Source organism: Perca fluviatilis, chromosome 8 (genome assembly GCF_010015445.1).
Source record: "Perca fluviatilis chromosome 8, GENO_Pfluv_1.0, whole genome shotgun sequence".
NCBI lineage: Eukaryota > Metazoa > Chordata > Actinopteri > Perciformes > Percidae > Perca > Perca fluviatilis.
This window is the reverse complement of record NC_053119.1, coordinates 5,289,766-5,308,283: the sequence shown is the minus strand read 5'-3', so window position 1 is coordinate 5,308,283 and position 18,518 is coordinate 5,289,766. Positions and strand designations below refer to the sequence as shown.

General features: G+C 40.6%; 1 protein-coding gene across 1 annotated transcript; it reads left to right on the top strand.

Moving 5' to 3' along the window:
- Positions 1-401: 401 nt before the first annotated feature.
- Positions 402-15,504, top strand: LOC120564561 (mixed lineage kinase domain-like protein). The gene is made up of 11 exons (XM_039809659.1): positions 402-507; positions 6,156-6,609; positions 7,674-7,772; positions 9,022-9,202; positions 10,217-10,311; positions 10,415-10,553; positions 12,632-12,716; positions 12,816-12,958; positions 13,567-13,616; positions 14,274-14,414; positions 15,112-15,504. The coding sequence occupies exons 2-11, from the start codon at positions 6,162-6,164 to the stop codon at positions 15,156-15,158; spliced, it is 1,428 nt and encodes a 475-aa protein (XP_039665593.1). The 5' UTR covers positions 402-507; positions 6,156-6,161; the 3' UTR covers positions 15,159-15,504.
- Positions 15,505-18,518: the final 3,014 nt, after the last annotated feature.

Below are 18,518 nucleotides of genomic sequence, written 5' to 3'. Positions count from 1 at the left end.
CACGTTGGATTTTGAGGTTGTACGAGTTCCGAGCTCGTAAATCCGAGGTCAGGGGGCGCGTTTGCGACTTTGACCTCCGTAAAAAACGAGTTCCAAGGTAAATAGAACGCGGCATAAATGAACTTGTGTCCTTGTCACGAGCTCTGGGCCGGTTTATGACAAGGTCAACATGAAGAGTCGTGTTTGTGGATGTATAGATATAGTATCTCCCTTTCAGGAGAATCCTGCTGGACAGCTTCAGTTCCTGCTGCGACTTGCTCTTGCCTCCAGATCGTATCTGCTCTGCTTCCCATCCCCCTGCAGTGAGTTATAGTTCTGTTTCAAGGATAAGATAATGGAGCACAGGGGCATGAATAGGAGGGAGGAACTGCAACTGATGGACAAAAACAGGAAGTAGGGTGCAGCAGAGGGAGGAGCTGAGACCTACAGTTTCATTTTCACCAGAGCACACATACACGCAGCAACGCATACCAGAGACTGAAAGCTGTCCTCGACATCCACTTACAGGTAAATCATCTTTTTATTTTGGGTCATATCAACAGTAAACTCCTCTGCTGACAGCTCATTATGTCCACTTGTTGTTGGCTCTGTGAACAGCTCAGTGTGCTGCAGATTCATGGTGTATAGATCAGGAGAACCGCAATAAGTCACTTCTCTGCAGTAGCACTTCAGTTTAGAGCAGGGTGCAGTTGGCACATTGTCAAAACTAAACGTATTGTTGTGTTGGTTTGTGGTTTTAGCTAAAAGAGAGACGATTTGAGAGAAAGAGACCCAGAGGATTGATCCATCACTACTGGGTGAACTTGTAGAACCGGACGGATGGATGGAGTTTTAAAATATGAAATGTTTTTAAATGCACAGGGGTGATAACAAGGTATTTTCTAAATGTGTGCCGTTTCCCCACTTGAAAGGGATTTTATGCATCCACGCCCAAGTTATGAATTGGATTTCACTCAATGGCTAAACATTTCTGTTCCCTTTTTTCCTCATTTGATTTTGGCAGATTTGGCAGTTCATCTTTAGGTCTCAATATGTTTAGGTGTTTAGCTGTTTAGGTGAAAAAAAATGTAAACACACAGAGAGGTGTGTGTGTGTGTGTGTGTGTGTGTGTGTGTGTGTGTGTGTGTGTGTGTGTGTGTGTGTCACTCTGGAAACATGCAACGTGTTGAGTCTTGTTACCCGAAACAGCATCGCACTCATTAAATATACAGATGAACTGCTCTTAAACGCATAGAGGCTGAGCTGAGGCTGAGGCTGAGCTGCGACAGCATTATAAAAATTAAAAGATGTGGAGAGAAATATTTAAAGTAATATATAGTTTTGTATAATTATGTATAGTTTTTGGAAAGATTTGTCTCTTCATTTCAGATCCCAGCATTTAACCAAATCGCATATTTTGAATGGAAATCCTCAAACAAATTTTTTAGTATCGGCCGATACCGAGTACCAATCTGATACCAGAGTGTTAAAAACTACATATGTTTTATTATGTTTTAACAGCTGTATACTATACTATAACTCTTTGTGAAACATGAACAATGAACGCCACAGAATTTTCTTTTATTATCTAGTTAGACAGTAAGTCATAACCATACATGAACTACTTTAAAGTAGATTTTCTTCTGGGCTAAGTTACCTGGTGTCGGATCAGTGCATAAACTCCAGTACTTGCCCATACCGATACTAGCTTTTTAGGCATTATCAGAGCCACAACCTTCAACTGGGTGACCTGGTAGAACCGGACCCAAACACAGAGGCAAGTTTTAGCAACAGACAGCGAAGAAATACCTCTAATGCATTTACCTGTCTTTCTGATGAGAGGCAACTTCCGCAGATGGATGGATGGTTTTAACAGGGTGTCCGCACGGTTTTAAAAAGTATTAAAAGGTAGTAAATCAAATTAGTAAAAATGAAGGCCATTAAAAGGTATTAAATGGTATTAATCGCCATTTTACGAGGTATTAATTTTTTGAATTACTTTTTTGCAAACTATGAGTTGTCCATTTGTTTTATTATGTCTATTTAAGTTAATCTTGTAAAGTTTGTGTGATATTATATCCTATCCCGCATCGGGTGATAGCCTATTTTAGCCCGACAATCCAGACCCACATCAAGGTGTAGGGTCTGGGTTCACACCATTGGCAGGGCTCAATCCGAGGGGCGGGATAAACGGTTGTCTTTCAAATTCGCCCTGCACGCTACAACCAGGCAGAGCAACGAAGAAGATAGCAGAGCTAGTTGATTATGGAGCTAAATTGGGGCCAAATGTTTTGTTAATTTGAAAAAAATATATATAGTTGAAAAACTAAAGCTTGAACTTGAAAATTTAAGTTTTGGTCAAAACTTGGAAAAAATAAAACCATGTATTCAAACTAAAAATAAGTGTACCAATTTTTCTTTCAGTTTGAATCAAATTTAGATTCAATTCTGGAATTATTTTGAATAAATTATAAATTTTCATTTTTCACTTTTATATTTCTTTTCAGTTCCACATTTCATGTTTTCAGATTCAAAACTTATTTTTTTTACAGCTTCAAATCTTTTTTTTCGGTTTCAAATCTTTTTTTTCGGTTTTAGATCTGTTTTTTGTTTGCAGAACGCCGTAACAGCTGTTACGGCTCTTTGCCTTTGTTCCGGGCACGCTGAAGTTGAGTTAAGGTGTTCTGACTGTTTAGCCAGGCATCAAGAGAGATGTTACTATAGCCGCCGTGATGTTACTGTACTCTGGCCTTGTCATACTGTCAAAGTTTGCCGCTTTTAATTGTCACCAAACCACGTAACATACACACGACATATCTTTCAAATAAAGTGGTGATGATTCCTATTCTGTCAGTGTCAGCGACAGCCCGGAGCTAGCTAACTTTACTTCACGTAGCGCTAACGGTGATGCTGACACACCTCCTCACTTTGCGGAGCCTCACATCAGACGCCGAAAACGAATCATTAAATACACAGGCATCCTACCTTTCCATGCAATCCGATATAATCCATGGAAGATATAATCCATAGCAAAGCACGTCATCTGCTGTATCCACAACAATCCATACGTGTTTGAGCCATATTTCCTTCTTGCAGGTGTTCATGTCAAATCTTACACAAATCCATAAAAGCACTAAGATAGTTATTGTTAACGTCCGTACAAAGTATGCTAACCTAAATGTTATCTCAGAATTAAAAAGTAGTAATCCAAGTCGAGTTTGTTGACTGTGCATCTTGAGCAGTTTGGTGGCCCTTAACCCTTAACCAGGGGCGGTTCTAGGATCAGACCTTTAGGGGGGCTCAGCCCCTAATGAGAATATGACACAGATACAGTGCCTTGCAAAAGTGTTAAACATTATATATTTATTGTTAAACAATAAATATACCTTTGTATTCAATTATAATTAAATTATCTTTATTGAGAAAATATTTCTTGTATTTATTCATACTGTATACTGTACTGCAGCTGTCATACTGTTCAGTGTTTCCTCTATGTTGATTGGCAAGTGGCGGACCGCCACGGTTAGATTTCTCCCGCCACGGTATCAGAAATATATATATAAAAAGCCGTCTATCAGCAGTGATTGTAAAGAGCGCGTCGAGGGAGAATAGCGCAGACACGCGCTTCACAACGCGAGTGGGCACGCGCACCATTCGCTGTCCGGAGGAAGGACCGGTTGAGATGGCATGTGTGCTTTCTTGACAACTGTAAGTCGTATAACTTATATTGTCAGTTCATTTAAGCCTGTATTAGTCTATAGTTCTCGCACATTTTAGTTTCACCTTCATCTGATAGCTAAATTGCACGTGGCTGTTGATTCAATACAACGCCCTTGATATCATATCATGGCATAGGCCTAGTAGGCTAAACCGTGATTATTTCATACATTCATGAAACATATTGGGGGAAATTCATTCAACATAATTCACAGCCAAATAACAATTAAAAGTATGCTATTTGAACATTTATAACCTAACCTAACCTGGCAGGCACTGCCTCCGATTTGGTGTCTGCTGCGGTGCGAAGCGCAGCTCGGACCGTGGCGCCGCGCTCTCTTTTTCCTCCATAAACTCCGCTCTCAGCTGTGTGCAATGATTCCAGCCAGTTGTAGCATGTAGAAAGTTATATGAACACGTAGACAGCTACCGTCTATGTGTAGGCCTTCTGCGCCTTTCACAGAGCGATCGGCCGGTGCTTTTCTTCTGATTCAGAACCATCCACGCCGTAGCCTACGTTAGGGACTCTGGCTTTGCCTTCGGCCCATCGGTGATGCATTGCCCACACTTGTTACTCGAGACCGCTAGTTACGTTTCTCTGACAGAGGCTATGATTAATACTAAGCAACCAAGATGCATCTAAAAAAAAAAAAAAATTAAAAAAACAAAATTAAAATCCCAGCAGTCAATATGACAGTGTATGGCCAAAATAGGTCAAAGTGATTGTTTTTTCTTTGCCTTTTGTGTAATGTACAGTATATAAAACCTATTTTAAATGAAAATACAGACTCTTTTAGGAAAAGTCAGGTACCAGCAGGATTGTATTTTTTTATTAAGCAAAGTTATTACACATAAATTTCAAAACGGTTCAAAATGACCGTCCTGGCCGTTCTAGTGTAACCCAGCCTTGGAGTTATTTTTCCAAAAGCCAAGAAAAATCAAATGCACACTGCAAGGCTGCCAACTTTACCACTGAGGCAAATATGCAATTAGTTTCATTATGAATGGTTTCATACTATAGCCTACTTTGGGTTTTGGTTTCCCTATGAAGAAGTTCTTGTAAAATTAATTTTGTAGACCTACAGTTCCTCAAAAATACAGTTCAATCAAAACGAAATCAAAATATGCCTCATTGTGTGTGAATAGAGGTAAATAAATATATTTGTTTGTGTTGCAGCAAAGTCTCAGTCTCAGTTCTGTTTAATACGTAAAACATTTGCCAGCGGGGCGCGTGTGACAGATCTGCCCCCACTGCTAAAAAAAATCCTAGAGGAAACACTGCTGTTCAACTGTGTTAGTGTTGCCACACTATCCTAATCATTATAGCAGTAAATAGGAACAACCAAATGTCTTCTATATAATTTAAAACAAATACCATGATGACTAGACCTTGGTTAGGTGTTCTTATAATGGATGTAAGTATGGTGAACAGCAAGCAAATATTGATTATATGTCAGTTACTGCCTTTTGCCTTTGCATGACTCCTTGTTTTGGCACATGATACAAAGGCAGAGTACAGTAACTGCCAAACAAGGGTCAAAGGTCAATTTTGAACTCAAGATTTTTTTGCATACAAACATTTCTTCATTATAACAACTAGTTGTCACATTTTGGGAGTTCTACCTATAATACTTTTGTCTGGACAAAACAAAAACTTTAAAGTCATTTTTCTCAGTTTCACACTCTAGCGAGTTAAGGTCTTTTGCCTTTGCAGGGCAGTATGGTTAACTGCTCCTCAGATCTCTGCAGGGTAAATCCAGACAGCTAGCTAGACTATCTGTTTTCTCACGACTATTTTACAGCGGCTCCTTCTAGCGCATAGCGCCGCCCAAGACGATGGTGATTGGTTTAAAGAACTGCCAATAAACCAGAACACGTTTTTCTCCCAGAGAGCCACGGTGCCTCTGCTAAATAGCCTCGGGAAGGAACTTGTTTTGGTGGAAAAGTGTGGACGCTCAAAAGTAGTTTTAGTCGTGCAACAGAAAACTCAGATTGGACAGTTAGTCTAGCTAGCTGTCTGGATTTACCCTGCAGAGATCTGAGGAGCAGCTAACCATAGTCCTCAGAAATCCACCAGAGGTTAGAACGCCAACACAAAGAAAGCCCAAGGTAACGGATATCGGCCTAAATGAATTTCATCCGGCGGAATTTCCGTCTGCAACGGAGCAATCCCGCTGGGTGGAACGTCGAGGATACAGACTACAACACCGGCAACACATTATCACTCCCAACTCCTCAGATACTGATGCTCGGTCAGGACCTCTAGGCGTCATTTTTCAACATGCAGGGTAAAACCCCTGAAAAAGGTTCTAGGAAAAGATCATTCTTCCACCACTGCTCTAGTTAAGTCAGGCCCTTTCAATTCATTTTGGTTCAGTTTACTTCCCTTAACTAAGGCTCACTCAAACTTGAATTATTTTCCATTCAGCTCTGATTTAATCCATTTTCATTCTCTCCAGCTGGTCATGGAATGCATAGAGCGCATCCTGTCTGTCGCCTCAAAAATCTACGACCTGGTTGAGAAAGTGAAGGCCAATAAGAAGCAATGCTACCGTGTTGGTGTCCGGGTCAAAGCACTGGAGGATGTGGTGAAGTCCATCAGAACGCTGAAACAGGGACAGACCTCTGCCGACGTACAAAATAAACTCCAGGAGCTCGAAGCTACTCTGGACTCGGCAACAGTTGTCATCATGAAATTCACTAAGTCCACCTGGGTGAAGCGCGTCTTCAGCTCCGGTAGCCACCAGGACGAGTTCCACAGTCTGAACGAGCGCCTCAACGATGCCTTCCAGGAGCTTTCTTTAAAACTGGCCGTGGAGCAGAAGGAAATGCTGTTCAAGGTCTTTGACCAGACGTCCAGAGAGAAAGAAGATGAGGCGGACAGGAAGGAGGACAACACCGAGCTGGAGAGATGTGAGAGAAGCTGATGTTGACTCTGACTTTGTAGAGTGGGTTAAGTAAAGATAGGAACCCCATGAGCTTAAGTTTGATCTTGTTTTAATCTTTAAACGTTTTATGTCTACAGGAGTGTACATCAAGAGCATCAGGATAAATGATATGTAGGCTACATTCTTTTCAAATGATTAGAAATTAAACAAACGTGGTATGGCTTAAGTCCCTTATGCACTGCAGGACCTTTTTCTAGAACTCTGGTACCTTTTTAAACACTTGTTTATGACTTGAAAGCGTTCAGGGGAGGAGTCAGATGTAAACATTCGGGGCTCAGTCTAAACCTAAGCGGGGGTCTGGGGGCATGCTCCATTTGAGCCGTTTGATAATAAAATACTAAGAAATCTGTACAAATTTAATGGTAATTGCAGAGGAAAAGAATCATCCTGTAGACCCTACATCTTATTTTGGATCTAACTGTTCTCCAGCTGTCTTCATCATTCTGAAACCACAACAGATGTTGAACATGACTATTTTTTACTTCTGCCACCTAAAAAGGTACAACATGTGTCTGATGTTTCTATTTTTACGTTTACAAAACATAGGTAAGGTAGGGATTCGATGTAAACAGCATCACTAAAGTTGAAACCTATCTTAAGTTGAGTTCACACAATGAATGGCAATCTTTCCCCAGTAACAGAACTTTTCAGGGCTTTTGAGAAAACGTTTGGGGCTGGAGCCCCAGAAGTCAACCCCCTGCTGCGCCCCTGGTTCACATCATTAGACAACTTAAGACACTAGAGCATAGTCGGTTGTGTGAGGGTTGATTGTGCAATGATAATGTAGCACTTAATCCGTTACATTGGGATCGACCTTAGCCTACGTGAGGTGTCCGTGTTTGTTAGGTTTTTAGTCACTGTCGTATCACGAAGAGCCATGTCGGATATATTCAGATCAAAACTAAAGCAATCTTCGAAGTTGAGTCTGACTCTAGCCAACCGTGACTAACATAAAGATGCAAAGTGCACAGTAAACTGGCATCCCTGTGTAGAATATTTCTGTTTTATCTGTGCTCGTTTGTTCCTCAGTGCTCAGGGAGCATCACAAGGAGATGTTTGAGAAACTAGAAGCCATGCAGATAGAAGTTGAATCCATCGGAGTCAACGTGGAAAAGATCGTGGAGAACTGTGAGTACAACAAAAACCACTTCAGTACTGACTGTAATCTCCTGTCACAGAGCTTGATTGTGTCCAGTCAGATGTCGGAGATGACTACTCTATGTATCGGTTTTCTGTCGCCTCGTAGTCACGTGTTAACTTTCACCAACCGTTCTACCTCGTCGTTTGTCCAAACAAAGAAGAAGAAATCTCTAGTCTTATTTTTCGCCACTGCTGCTCTTCCTCTGTAGTTTCTTCTGCAACTTAAAGCAACTACCACCACGCGGGGCAGAGTATGCAATCTGCTTATTCTTTACACCGGCACGCACATGCCCAGTGTATGTGCAAGGTCTTGTGAGATGCGTTGTCAGATGTGTCAGTATGGACGGAGATTATTATTGCTACTGGAGCTAAAACTCCTGTGTGTGCACGGAGATCGTTTTTTGGCTCAAACGTAGTAGTGTAGATGTAGCCTTTGTCTCAGAAACAATGTTTGACTCTCTAATTATCTGAGAAAAGAACAAGATGAGGACATAACATGAAACTTTAATGTAGGGATCGAAAACACTCAGACTTCCAGTTCCTGCTGTAACTGAGTCAAATATCACGATATTTTTCACCAAATACCTCGATATCGATAACACAACGATATTGTAGTGTTAACTATCGGTGCTTTCACAAAATATTTACACTTTTTTGATTTTTGATAAATAATCATCAGTAATGTGATATAATGACTAAGTGGGTAAAAGGCAAATAATTGAACAGTTACATAAGTCTGGTAAGTTCAGAAAATGACATCACTTTACTGTAATGCCGCCTTTAAAACCGGGAGAAGACACTTATGTCATATTACGATATCCAAAATCTAAGACGATATCTAGTCTCCTATAACGATATCGCTATAATATCGATATATTGCCCAGCTTTACATAGCACAATACAAAACATAGCAAAAGACACATACAATAAGAAATGACTACAGCAGTCAGAGTTCCACAATACACAAAAAGAGCAACTTAAAGTAACTACCACATCGTACAATCTGCTTCGTCTTTACACCGGCACTCACGTGCCCAGTGAGGACATAACATGAAACTTTAATGTAGGGATCGAAAACACTCAGACTTCCAGTTCCTGTGGTAACTGAGAGCAGCTGAAGGATTTCAGTTCTGCATTAGATGAGTGGCTGAGACTGACAGTTAATGTACATTATGCAAACACTGTCTCACTGGATATAATCAAACCCCAGATAACTTGTGACCTTGTGTTTTCACAGTGAATAAGCCGAGCATCACTGAGGAAGCCATCCGAATGATCAAACCAGACGAGCTGACCTACACTGATGTTCCCAAAGAGCCCTTCATGAAAACAGAAACATCAGTGATGTACAAAGGAACGTACCGCCACTTCCCGGTGGCCATCAAGAGATACACTGAGACTCTGAACACCAGCCCAAGGTCTGTATCACGTTTCAGGATAATAATGAATTTAAAATACAAAAACAGTAGTCACTTTTGATTGGAAATGTATACTCATGGGATTTGTTTATTTATATTAGCATTATTTTATAAGGGATGCAAGGATAGGTGTGATATGAGACCGGCGACTTGTTCTGGTTAATTGTCTGGCAGCTGCATTTTTTACAAGCAGCTTGACTGAGGCATGAGTAGAGGGAGTTGCAGTAATCAGTACGAGAGAAAATTTGAATTGATTGTTCTAGATCTGAAGGTGAACGCATACAATGGATGTTTGCAATGTTTCGTAACAGAAGAAAACTAGACTGGATAAGCTTAGTGACCTGATGGTCAAAAGCTTGTAAGCAGTGTTTCCTTTAGGATTTTTTTTTTAGCAGTGGGGACAGGTCCGAACAACCGAACCCCCCACAAACTAATATATTTATTCACCTCTATTAACACACACAATGAGGCATATTTTCAGTTGTGATTGAACTGTATTTTTTGAGTTACTATATAGGCCAACTGTGATCTTGACATATAGGCTAAGCATTCTGTAGCAAATACCAATAAACCCACTATTAATGACATTATCTTAATGCAGTTTCACTACTTCAGCATGGAAATAATGCACCTACAATACTAACGTGAGCAATCACTATTATATCGAATCAACAGCCACGTGCAATTTAGCTCGCATGTGAAGAATACAAACGACAAAAATCACCAGTTAACTTAATTTAAATTTGCAAGACCAGGCTTTTCGAATGAATTGACAACATAAGTTATTATACGACTTACAGTTCTCAAGGACGTACACACGCTCAACTGGCTTATCATCCGGACAGTGTCACTTTTTCCTTTCTGCCGAGTGACTATGCTCCGACATGCACTATAACATTTTCTGATACCGTGGGGGGAAATGTTGCCGGGGGGGCTGCCACGGTCAAATCAACATAGAGGAAACACTGGTATGTGACATATGTTTGTCAACATAAACATTGTCTCCAAATGTAGCACGGTGAAGAGGATTTTCGATAGGGAGGTTGAAACCATGAACCGTTTTGAATCGCCCAACATCCTGCGAATGTTTGGCATCTGTGTGGAGGAGGGTGAGTCAACTGTAGCACGTAAAGGACAGTGCATCAGCATATTGGGCACATTGCACCTTTTTAAAATGACATTAATGTGACGTGTTCTTGTGACTTCCTGTAGATCCCAACCCTCAGTTCCTCCTCATCATGGAGTACTGTGAGATGGGAAATCTCCGTCAGGTTCTGGACAATAAAAAACTCACACTTTCCTGGACCACGAAGGCTCGTATGTGTCGGGACGCGGCACGCGGACTCTACCGGTACAGTCCTCTACATTCATAAATAATGTGTTCGGTTTATTTAAAGCGCCCATATTATACTCATTTTCAGGTTCATAATTGTATTTTAAGGTTGTACCAGAATAGGTTTACATGGTTTAATTTTCAAAAAACACCATATTGTTGTTGTACTGCACAGCTCTCTCTCACTGCTGTAGATCCTCTTTTCACCTGGTTTCTGTTTTAGCTACAGAGTGAGACCTCTTTTCATCTTCTTCTTCTGTACTATCTTTGATTGCACTCGCACATGCTCAGTAGCTCAGATGTAGATCATGTCAGCTAGCTAACTCTAGAGACAGTAAAAGAAAGCCTGTTTCTCCAACTTTGGTCAGTTACAAGGCAGGATTAGCTGGGAGACTTCTAAATGAGGGCGCACATGTAAGTAGTTCTTTTGTAGATTATGGTGAACTTGTGTGTGTTGTAGCAGTGCTTTGCTATTGAGAACGAGGTACCATGCTAGTGTTAGCATTAGCGTTAGCATGCTAGTGTTAGCATGCTAACGCTACGAGCTAACGGTTGTGGTTAGCCAGCTCATTTCGGATTGTGACGTCACAGTCCGAGCCGATTTTGAACAGCTCACCAGGAGACTGAAAGCAGGACACATTCAGAAACCGGATCTCACTCAGAACAGCATGGATGGATTTATTTCAAAGTGTGTATGTGTGTGGAAGCACCAGAGACACAAAAGAACACCCCAAATCCCAGAAAAAGTGTTTTTTTCATAATATGGGCACTTTAATTAAGGGGAAATACAAAAACAAGTTTATTTGTGCAGGTGAGATTTAAAAAGTAAAGACAAAAAAAAACATTTTGCAGGATTACCTAAAGCTTTGGTTATATTCCTGTGTGACATTTTGGCCGACACAGACGGCACGCAATCTACGAGCATGGGCAGAGGCGCTTTATGCTAAACACGCTGTTCAAAGAAGGATTCTCCAAAACACCAGGGCCTGCATGCCTGGGGTGTTGGAAGAAGCCAGGGCTGTAGTACTCAAGTCTGGACTTAAAGCAACACTAAATAACTTTTCCCGCTTCAGTCCCCCTACAGCAGGAGTGTCAAACTCAGTTTCACTAAGGGCCACGCTGGAAAATAAGAATCACATCAAGGGCCAGACATTTAGTTTATTAACATGCTTTTATTTCATCAAAAAAGTCAAAAGATCTTTGACTGTATTATTGCATGTCTCATATAGCCTTCTCACTTATAGTTTGGTCGACATAAAGACCCCAAAAAGTCAAAAAGTTCGAAAACACTGGCGGAAAACCAGCCAAAAGCGTCGGCAAAAGTGACAAAAACTTCAGAAAAAGTGACAAAACATTGAAAAAGATACAAAAAACTAGGTGGGCCCAAATTTATTGTGAACCTAAAGTGATATGTGGGCCGGATCAAAATCTGCGAGGGGTCAAATTTGGCCCGCGGGCCTTGAGTTTAACACATGTGCCCTACAGGTTGGAAGCAGAATTGTCCATTACATTACATTATGCAAGTTTGCCAGATCGGGTAGAGGATCTGTAGTTCAAATGAACTGGACAATGTAATGTGATAGGACAATTCCGACCCCACCTGTAGGGGGACCGAAGCGGGAGAAGTTCTTTAGTTTTGCTTTAAGGCGCTTTTCTATCGTCTCCGACTTGTCTTGGACTCGTTGGTATTTGCACTCAGACTTGTCTTAGACTGGGCCATTGGTCTCGCCAAATATTCTAGTTGGTCTCGACCGAGTCCAGCAATATATGCTTTTTTTTTCTAAAGTAACTTCCTCCTTTCAAAGCAAAACCATTGATGAAGCAAGCTTGTTTAGAAAATAAGTATTGAGGCGCCTGGTTAGCTCACCTGGTAGAGCAGGCGCCCATGTTTAGAGATTTACTCCTCGACTCAGCGACCGCGGGTTCGACTCTGACATGCAGCCCTTTGATGCATTTCATTCCCCCCCTCTCTCTCTCCCCTTTTCAGTCTAAGCTGTCCTATTCAAATAAATGCCTAAAAATGCCCCAAAAAATAATCTTGAAAAATCGGTATTGGTTTATGGTTAATGATGATGATGATGTCTGTCGTCTCTTAGGCTGCACCACACTGAAGACAAATCTAAGGTTCATGGATCCATCAACAGCAGCAAGTTCCTGGTGTCTGAAGGCTATGTAGTCAAGGTACTGAGGCCAATGCATGCTGGGATGGCTGACGGTCCACCGAGGGCAGGGTTTAATGCATTGGGAGGGGGGAATTAACGTTTTTCTTGTGGTTTTCAGCTGGGAGGCTTTGAGCTGGCTAAAACTGAGACATCGCTGAAAAAGACAACAAAGGCAAACGCGCACGGGTCTCTGGCCTACTCCTCTCCGCAGATGCTGCTCGACATCAACTACAAGTACAGCAAAGAGTGTGAGATTTACAGGTCAGATACCAACCAGGACCAACGGCTTCCTTAAAGTTCAATTCCATTTTATTTATAGATATTAGTCCACATGTGTCAAACTCAAGGCCCGCAGGCCAAATCCAATCCGCATATCAGTTTAGGTTCACAATACATTTTGGCCCACCTAGTTTTTTGTAGCTTTTTCAATGTTTTGTCGTTTTTTTCTGAATTTTTTTAAAAACTTTTTGCCGACGCTTTTGGCTCGTTTTCTGCCATTTTTCTCGCTTTTTTCTTTGATGGCTAAGTTACTTTATTGCTGACTTTTTTTGGGGTCTTTATGTCGACCAAACTGTAAGTGAGAAGGCTATATGAGACATGCAATAATACAGTCAAAGGTCCTTTGACTTTTTGATGAAATAAAAGCATGCCAATAAACTAAATGTCTGGCCCTTGATGCGATTCTTATTTTCCAGCGTGGCCCTTAGTGAAACTGAGTTTGACACCGCTGTAAGACCTTCCACTTCTGAGATTGCTCCGGTGCCTCCACAGCGCTGTCTACAAAATGATCAATTTGGAAAGGGACTAAAGTTGACACAGGAGTCCTCTGTTATGTTGAGCTCCTCTAACTTGCAAATGTTGTCTTTCAGCTTTGGAATCGTCATGTGGGAAGTTGCGACCCGTAGCAAACCTTATAAAGGTGTGTACCTGCAGAACACAACGATCAACATCCAACCCGAAACTTTCAGTGTTTTAGCATCAAGGACTCTGTATAGGGAATTGTGTTTTAATCTCTAATGAACACATGGTAGAGCATTTTAATGTTTTAGCTGTGCACCACAATGACTAAAACACAGGTCCACTTCCGGGATTGCTCGGTTACATTCAGCTTTTTTTGTGTTGTAATTTAAAACTATGAGGACTATGGTTAACTGCAGATCTCTGCAGGGTAAATCCAGACAGCTAGCTAGACTATCTGTCCAGTCTGAGTTTTCTGTTGTATGACTTAAACAACCTTTGAACGTACACGTTCCACCAAAACAAGTTCCTTCCCGAGGCTGTTTTGCAGCAGAGACTATAGGGTCTCCAAAGTTATTTTTAAGGAGAAACTCAGGAGCAACACAACTGATTTCACAAACGTGAAGAAGGTTAGCCTGCATCCTCTGGGAAACATAAATCTGAACAAAATAGCAATCCATCCAACAGGTGTTGAGATATTTCTACAGACATGCCAACACCAACCCATCCCTACAGCTCTGCTGATATTAAGCGTGGCTAAAAAAAAATACAACTAAACTAAACTATAGAATCATTGGTTTCGTCTTTCATCCTTAATGTGTTCTTTCGTTTCTCCCAGATTTGTCAAATAAGGACTTCCTTGAGAAAGTGGGCAAACAGAAGTACCGGGAGCCGCTCCCTGACGACTGTCCTAAACCGCTGAGAGATCTGATCAGAGCCTGTCTGGCCCACGATCGCTTCGAGAGACCATCCGCTGGAGGTAACTTACGATCCCTGCCATCACCATATACACTGTTACCTTTAGACCGGGGGCAGAGCCAGACATTTAAACCTTCAGGGCTCAGCCCAAATCTAGGGGGGGTGCATGCTCCATTTACGGCAGCTATATGCACTATTTTTTAAGCCGTTTTATAATGCCTAAAAATCTGTAGATCAGGGTCTTCAGGGACCTCTTAACTGAGAGAGACCAATCAGAGACCCCATACTAAATATGTTGTATAATATTAAGTTGTGTAATCTTTGTATTTTACGATGCTAAAATTATTTACATGGAGTCTGGTGGGTTTAGCGAACAAGCAATTTCGCAGATGTTTTTGTCTAAAAAAAGGATCTTACTCTTTAACAGAAAGGCCGACCTTCTTAGAAATCCTTACCATAATGTTGTCAGACACTTAGAATATTAATCTGAGTCTGTCAGCGGCAAAACAAGCACTTTTGTGAAAGTAAATAAAAGCTGGACAGTTGTCCTATTAACTCACATTGTAGCTTGTTTCGCTGCTGCTGACTGCAGCGATCTCGCTTAATACTGGACCAATGTCAAAGATTGTTGTTCCCATCAGTCACTCAGACACAAAACCAAAAAAATAGGGTCCAGGTTGAAAAAGATGGTAGTTACCCTTTTAACATTATTTAAAAAAAAAAAAAACTAATACAGTGGTTTTCTTTCTCTTCTACAGAGCTGGTGGATAAACTGCAAACTGCATTGGAAAAGATAGAGGAGTGATAAAAGGCTTCATCCCTCGGCCTCTCCGTCAGCAGGACTCAGGGTTTCTGGTCAGGGACATCCTCAGGAGAAGAAATAAGACAAGATAACACAAGATGATATCCCTTTATTGTAATTGGATGATGCATACAATGAGATTCAGGTGTACAACCTGAGACTGTGCTCAAAAAAATACCTGTCTTACAATGTACATTCACAATTGTCAACATATGCATGAGTTAAAAAATGTAAGAGGTGTGTGTGTGTTGCACTGTTGTTGAGCCAGAGTCAGGCTGTAACTTGATGAAAACTTCTGTATAATCCACACAAAAAATTTACACTAAAAGCCATACTTTATTTCCCAGTTTACTGTGACTCTTATATCATCTATCTAGTGTGTGTGTGTGTGTGTGTGTGTGTGTGTGTGTGTGTGTGTGTGTGTGTGTGTGTGTGTGTGTGTTAATATCTCATGAACTGCTCATCCAATCTACTTCACTTGGTTTCCTGGGTACCCAATGAACTTGGGGTTTGGATTTCGGAGCAGTTTGGACAGCATTGGATGTTGGATATTAAATTTAAAAACCTGTGAATAAAACTAAACGGCCGAACAAACCAAAAAACCTGCAGACGCAGCAGGCTGTTGACACGCTCTGTACAGCAGGGGGGGTGAACCTTTAACCAGCTTTGACTCTCGGTATACTTTTTGCTGCTTCCAACGTAACATGATTACTGGATATACCAAGCAAACTATTCTTCACTCTCCTGGAGCACGAACGGATAGCTGACAGGGACATCGCCACTGTCATGTTAATAAAAAGGTTGAGAGAAAAAAGGCCCTACCTTAACGCTGGTTCTTCCATATCAACCCTTCACAATAAAAGCCCAGCTTAAATTCACTCGGAGCATTTCGCTAAGAGCAAACTCAATAAAAAGCCATTTTGACGACACTAAATATCAGACAAAAGCCAGACACTTTATCATGTTAAGCAGAGGTGGAAAAAGTACTAAAATATTGTACTCAAGTAAAAGTAATAAGTAGTTCATTTAAAATGTACTTTTTTTTTGGGGGGGGGGGCTTTTCCCTTTATTAGACAATGACAGTGGATAGACAGGAAAATGGGAGAGAGATGGGGGACGACACGCAGCAATGGCCAGCAGGTCGGATATGAACCCGCACCGCTGCAAAGGACTCAACCTCCATGGGGTGCATGCTCTTACTGGGTGAGCTAGAGGCCGCCCCATTTAAAATGTACTTTAAGTAAAAGTTACTTAGTTACATAAAAATAAGTAAAACTGGGGGGGGGGATTTAACCAGTGTCCTACATACGTTGTCCTACGGGTTGCTAAGTGCAGTAATTGGCAATTTGCTATTAGTCATGAAAACTTAGTTTGAAGTACCAATGCACAAATACTTACCCAGAGATATTCCCGCAGATTAGATGTGGAGTTATTGAATGCTGCCAGTTCAGTCACCTTTGGGAGGCCAGAGATGTTCACAAGTCATTTTTTGGAAGTCCAAGTCGAGTCTCAAGCCTTTTGTACGGTGGCCGGGAAGTGCAATGCAACATTACAAAGAATGAAACACTTTTACAAAGCTCAAGACAAATTTACATTTTGGAAAACAAATTTACATTTTAGAAAACAAATTAACATTTTGGAAAACAAAATAACATTTTAGAAAACAAATTTACATTTTGGAAAACAAAATAACATTTTAGAAAACAAATTTACATTTTAGAAAACAAATTTACATTTTAGAAAAAAAAATTTACATTTTAGAAAACAAATTTACATTTTGGAAAACAAAATAACATTTTAGAAAACAATTTAATTTACATTTCGGAAAAAAAAAATTACACATTTTAGAAAAAAAATTTACATTTTAGAAAACAAATTTACATTTTAGAAAACAAATTTACATTTTGGAAAACAAAATAACATTTTAGAAAAACAAATTTACATTTTAGAAAACAAATTAACAAGATTCAAAACACTTTTACAAGTCCCAAAACAAATTTACAAATGACAGATTCTTCACGGAAAGGGAATGTACCACATACCGGAAGTGATGAGGTGTTGCGGGTGTTGCTGGTGAGCCCCATCAATTTGTGTTGTTGAGTATGTGGCGTGAATGAAGTTTATGGTGACTTTACGTGTGGTCGGTGTTTGGAGTTTTTATATGACGCGCGGACCTGACAGAAACATTGGAAAAACGGGAACGATCGACAGCGCGGGCCGGATCGAAGCTACAGCAGGGGGGCAGCTGAGTCCGTCTGCAGCTGCAGGACCTGGAGCTCACTGCCCATTCCTGGGAGCCAAAACGACACCACGCAGCTGGAGACCCAGGCCGTATTGCTGGGCCCGCTGGAGGGAAGGGAAGCCCGGGAGAATCAGATCCAGGACTGAGCGGAGCGGACTGTCACAACCTGCTGAAGTTTAAATCACAGGTTTCCTAAAGGGAGTCTGGCGGGACTCGGACTGTGGATGACGAAACATGACTTTAAGTCTCGTTAAATGAATAACTACATGCAGAAATAAATGAATCATTAGTGGGGGAGTGAGCCTGGACATTTCAGTTTGTTTAAACTTCACTTTGAAGCAGAACCTCTTAGTTCAGAAGGGTGAAGTTTCCGTTTGTACTCATATCTGTGAACTGATTATAATAAATATTCTTTGTATTAACACCTTAATTAGTCTCTTTGTCTTTTTGTTTAAAAAAACTACAACATCGCATGACGATTTATAGTGATTTTATTTCCGTTAGACCTTTGCCTACATTGACGCTGATGCATTAAGGACGGCCCATAGACAGTATATAAGGGAGTGCCTCCCCTGTTCCAAGATGGCGGCTCTATTGACGCATTCGATCCATAACTGCCGTAGTCAAGGCGACATGTATACAACACCTCATCACTTCCGGTATGTGGTACATTCCCTTTCCGTGAAGAATCTGTCATTTGTAAATTTGTTTCAGGACTGGTAAAAGTGTTTTGCATCTTGTTAATTTGTTTTCTAAAATGTAAATTTGTTTTCTAAAATGTAAATTTGTTTTCCAAAATGTAAATTTGTTTTCTAAAATGTAAATTTGTTTTCCAAAATGTTAATTTGTTTTCTAAAATGTAAATTTGTTTTCCAAAATGTTATTTTGTTTTCCAAAATGTAAATTTGTTTTCTAAAATGTAAATTTGTTTTCTAAAATGTAAATTTGTTTTCCAAAATGTAAATTTGTTTTCCAAAATGTAAATTTGTCTCAAGCTTTGTAAAAGTGTTTCATTCTTTGTAATGTTGCATTGCACTTCCCGGCCACCGTACTTTTGCCACGAGTCCAAGTCAAGTCTCAAGCCATCTGATCTGTCCCTAACACTGTATTGTTAAATCTTA

Coding starts and splice junctions, on each gene's coding strand:
- LOC120564561 (XM_039809659.1), top strand. CDS start 6,162: ATGGAATGCATAGAGCGCATCCTGTCTGTCGCCTCAAAAATCTACGAC. Junction 6,610..7,673: donor CAACACCGAGCTGGAGAGAT/GTGAGAGAAGCT, acceptor TTTGTTCCTCAG/TGCTCAGGGAGCATCACAAG. Junction 10,312..10,414: donor TGGCATCTGTGTGGAGGAGG/GTGAGTCAACTG, acceptor GACTTCCTGTAG/ATCCCAACCCTCAGTTCCTC.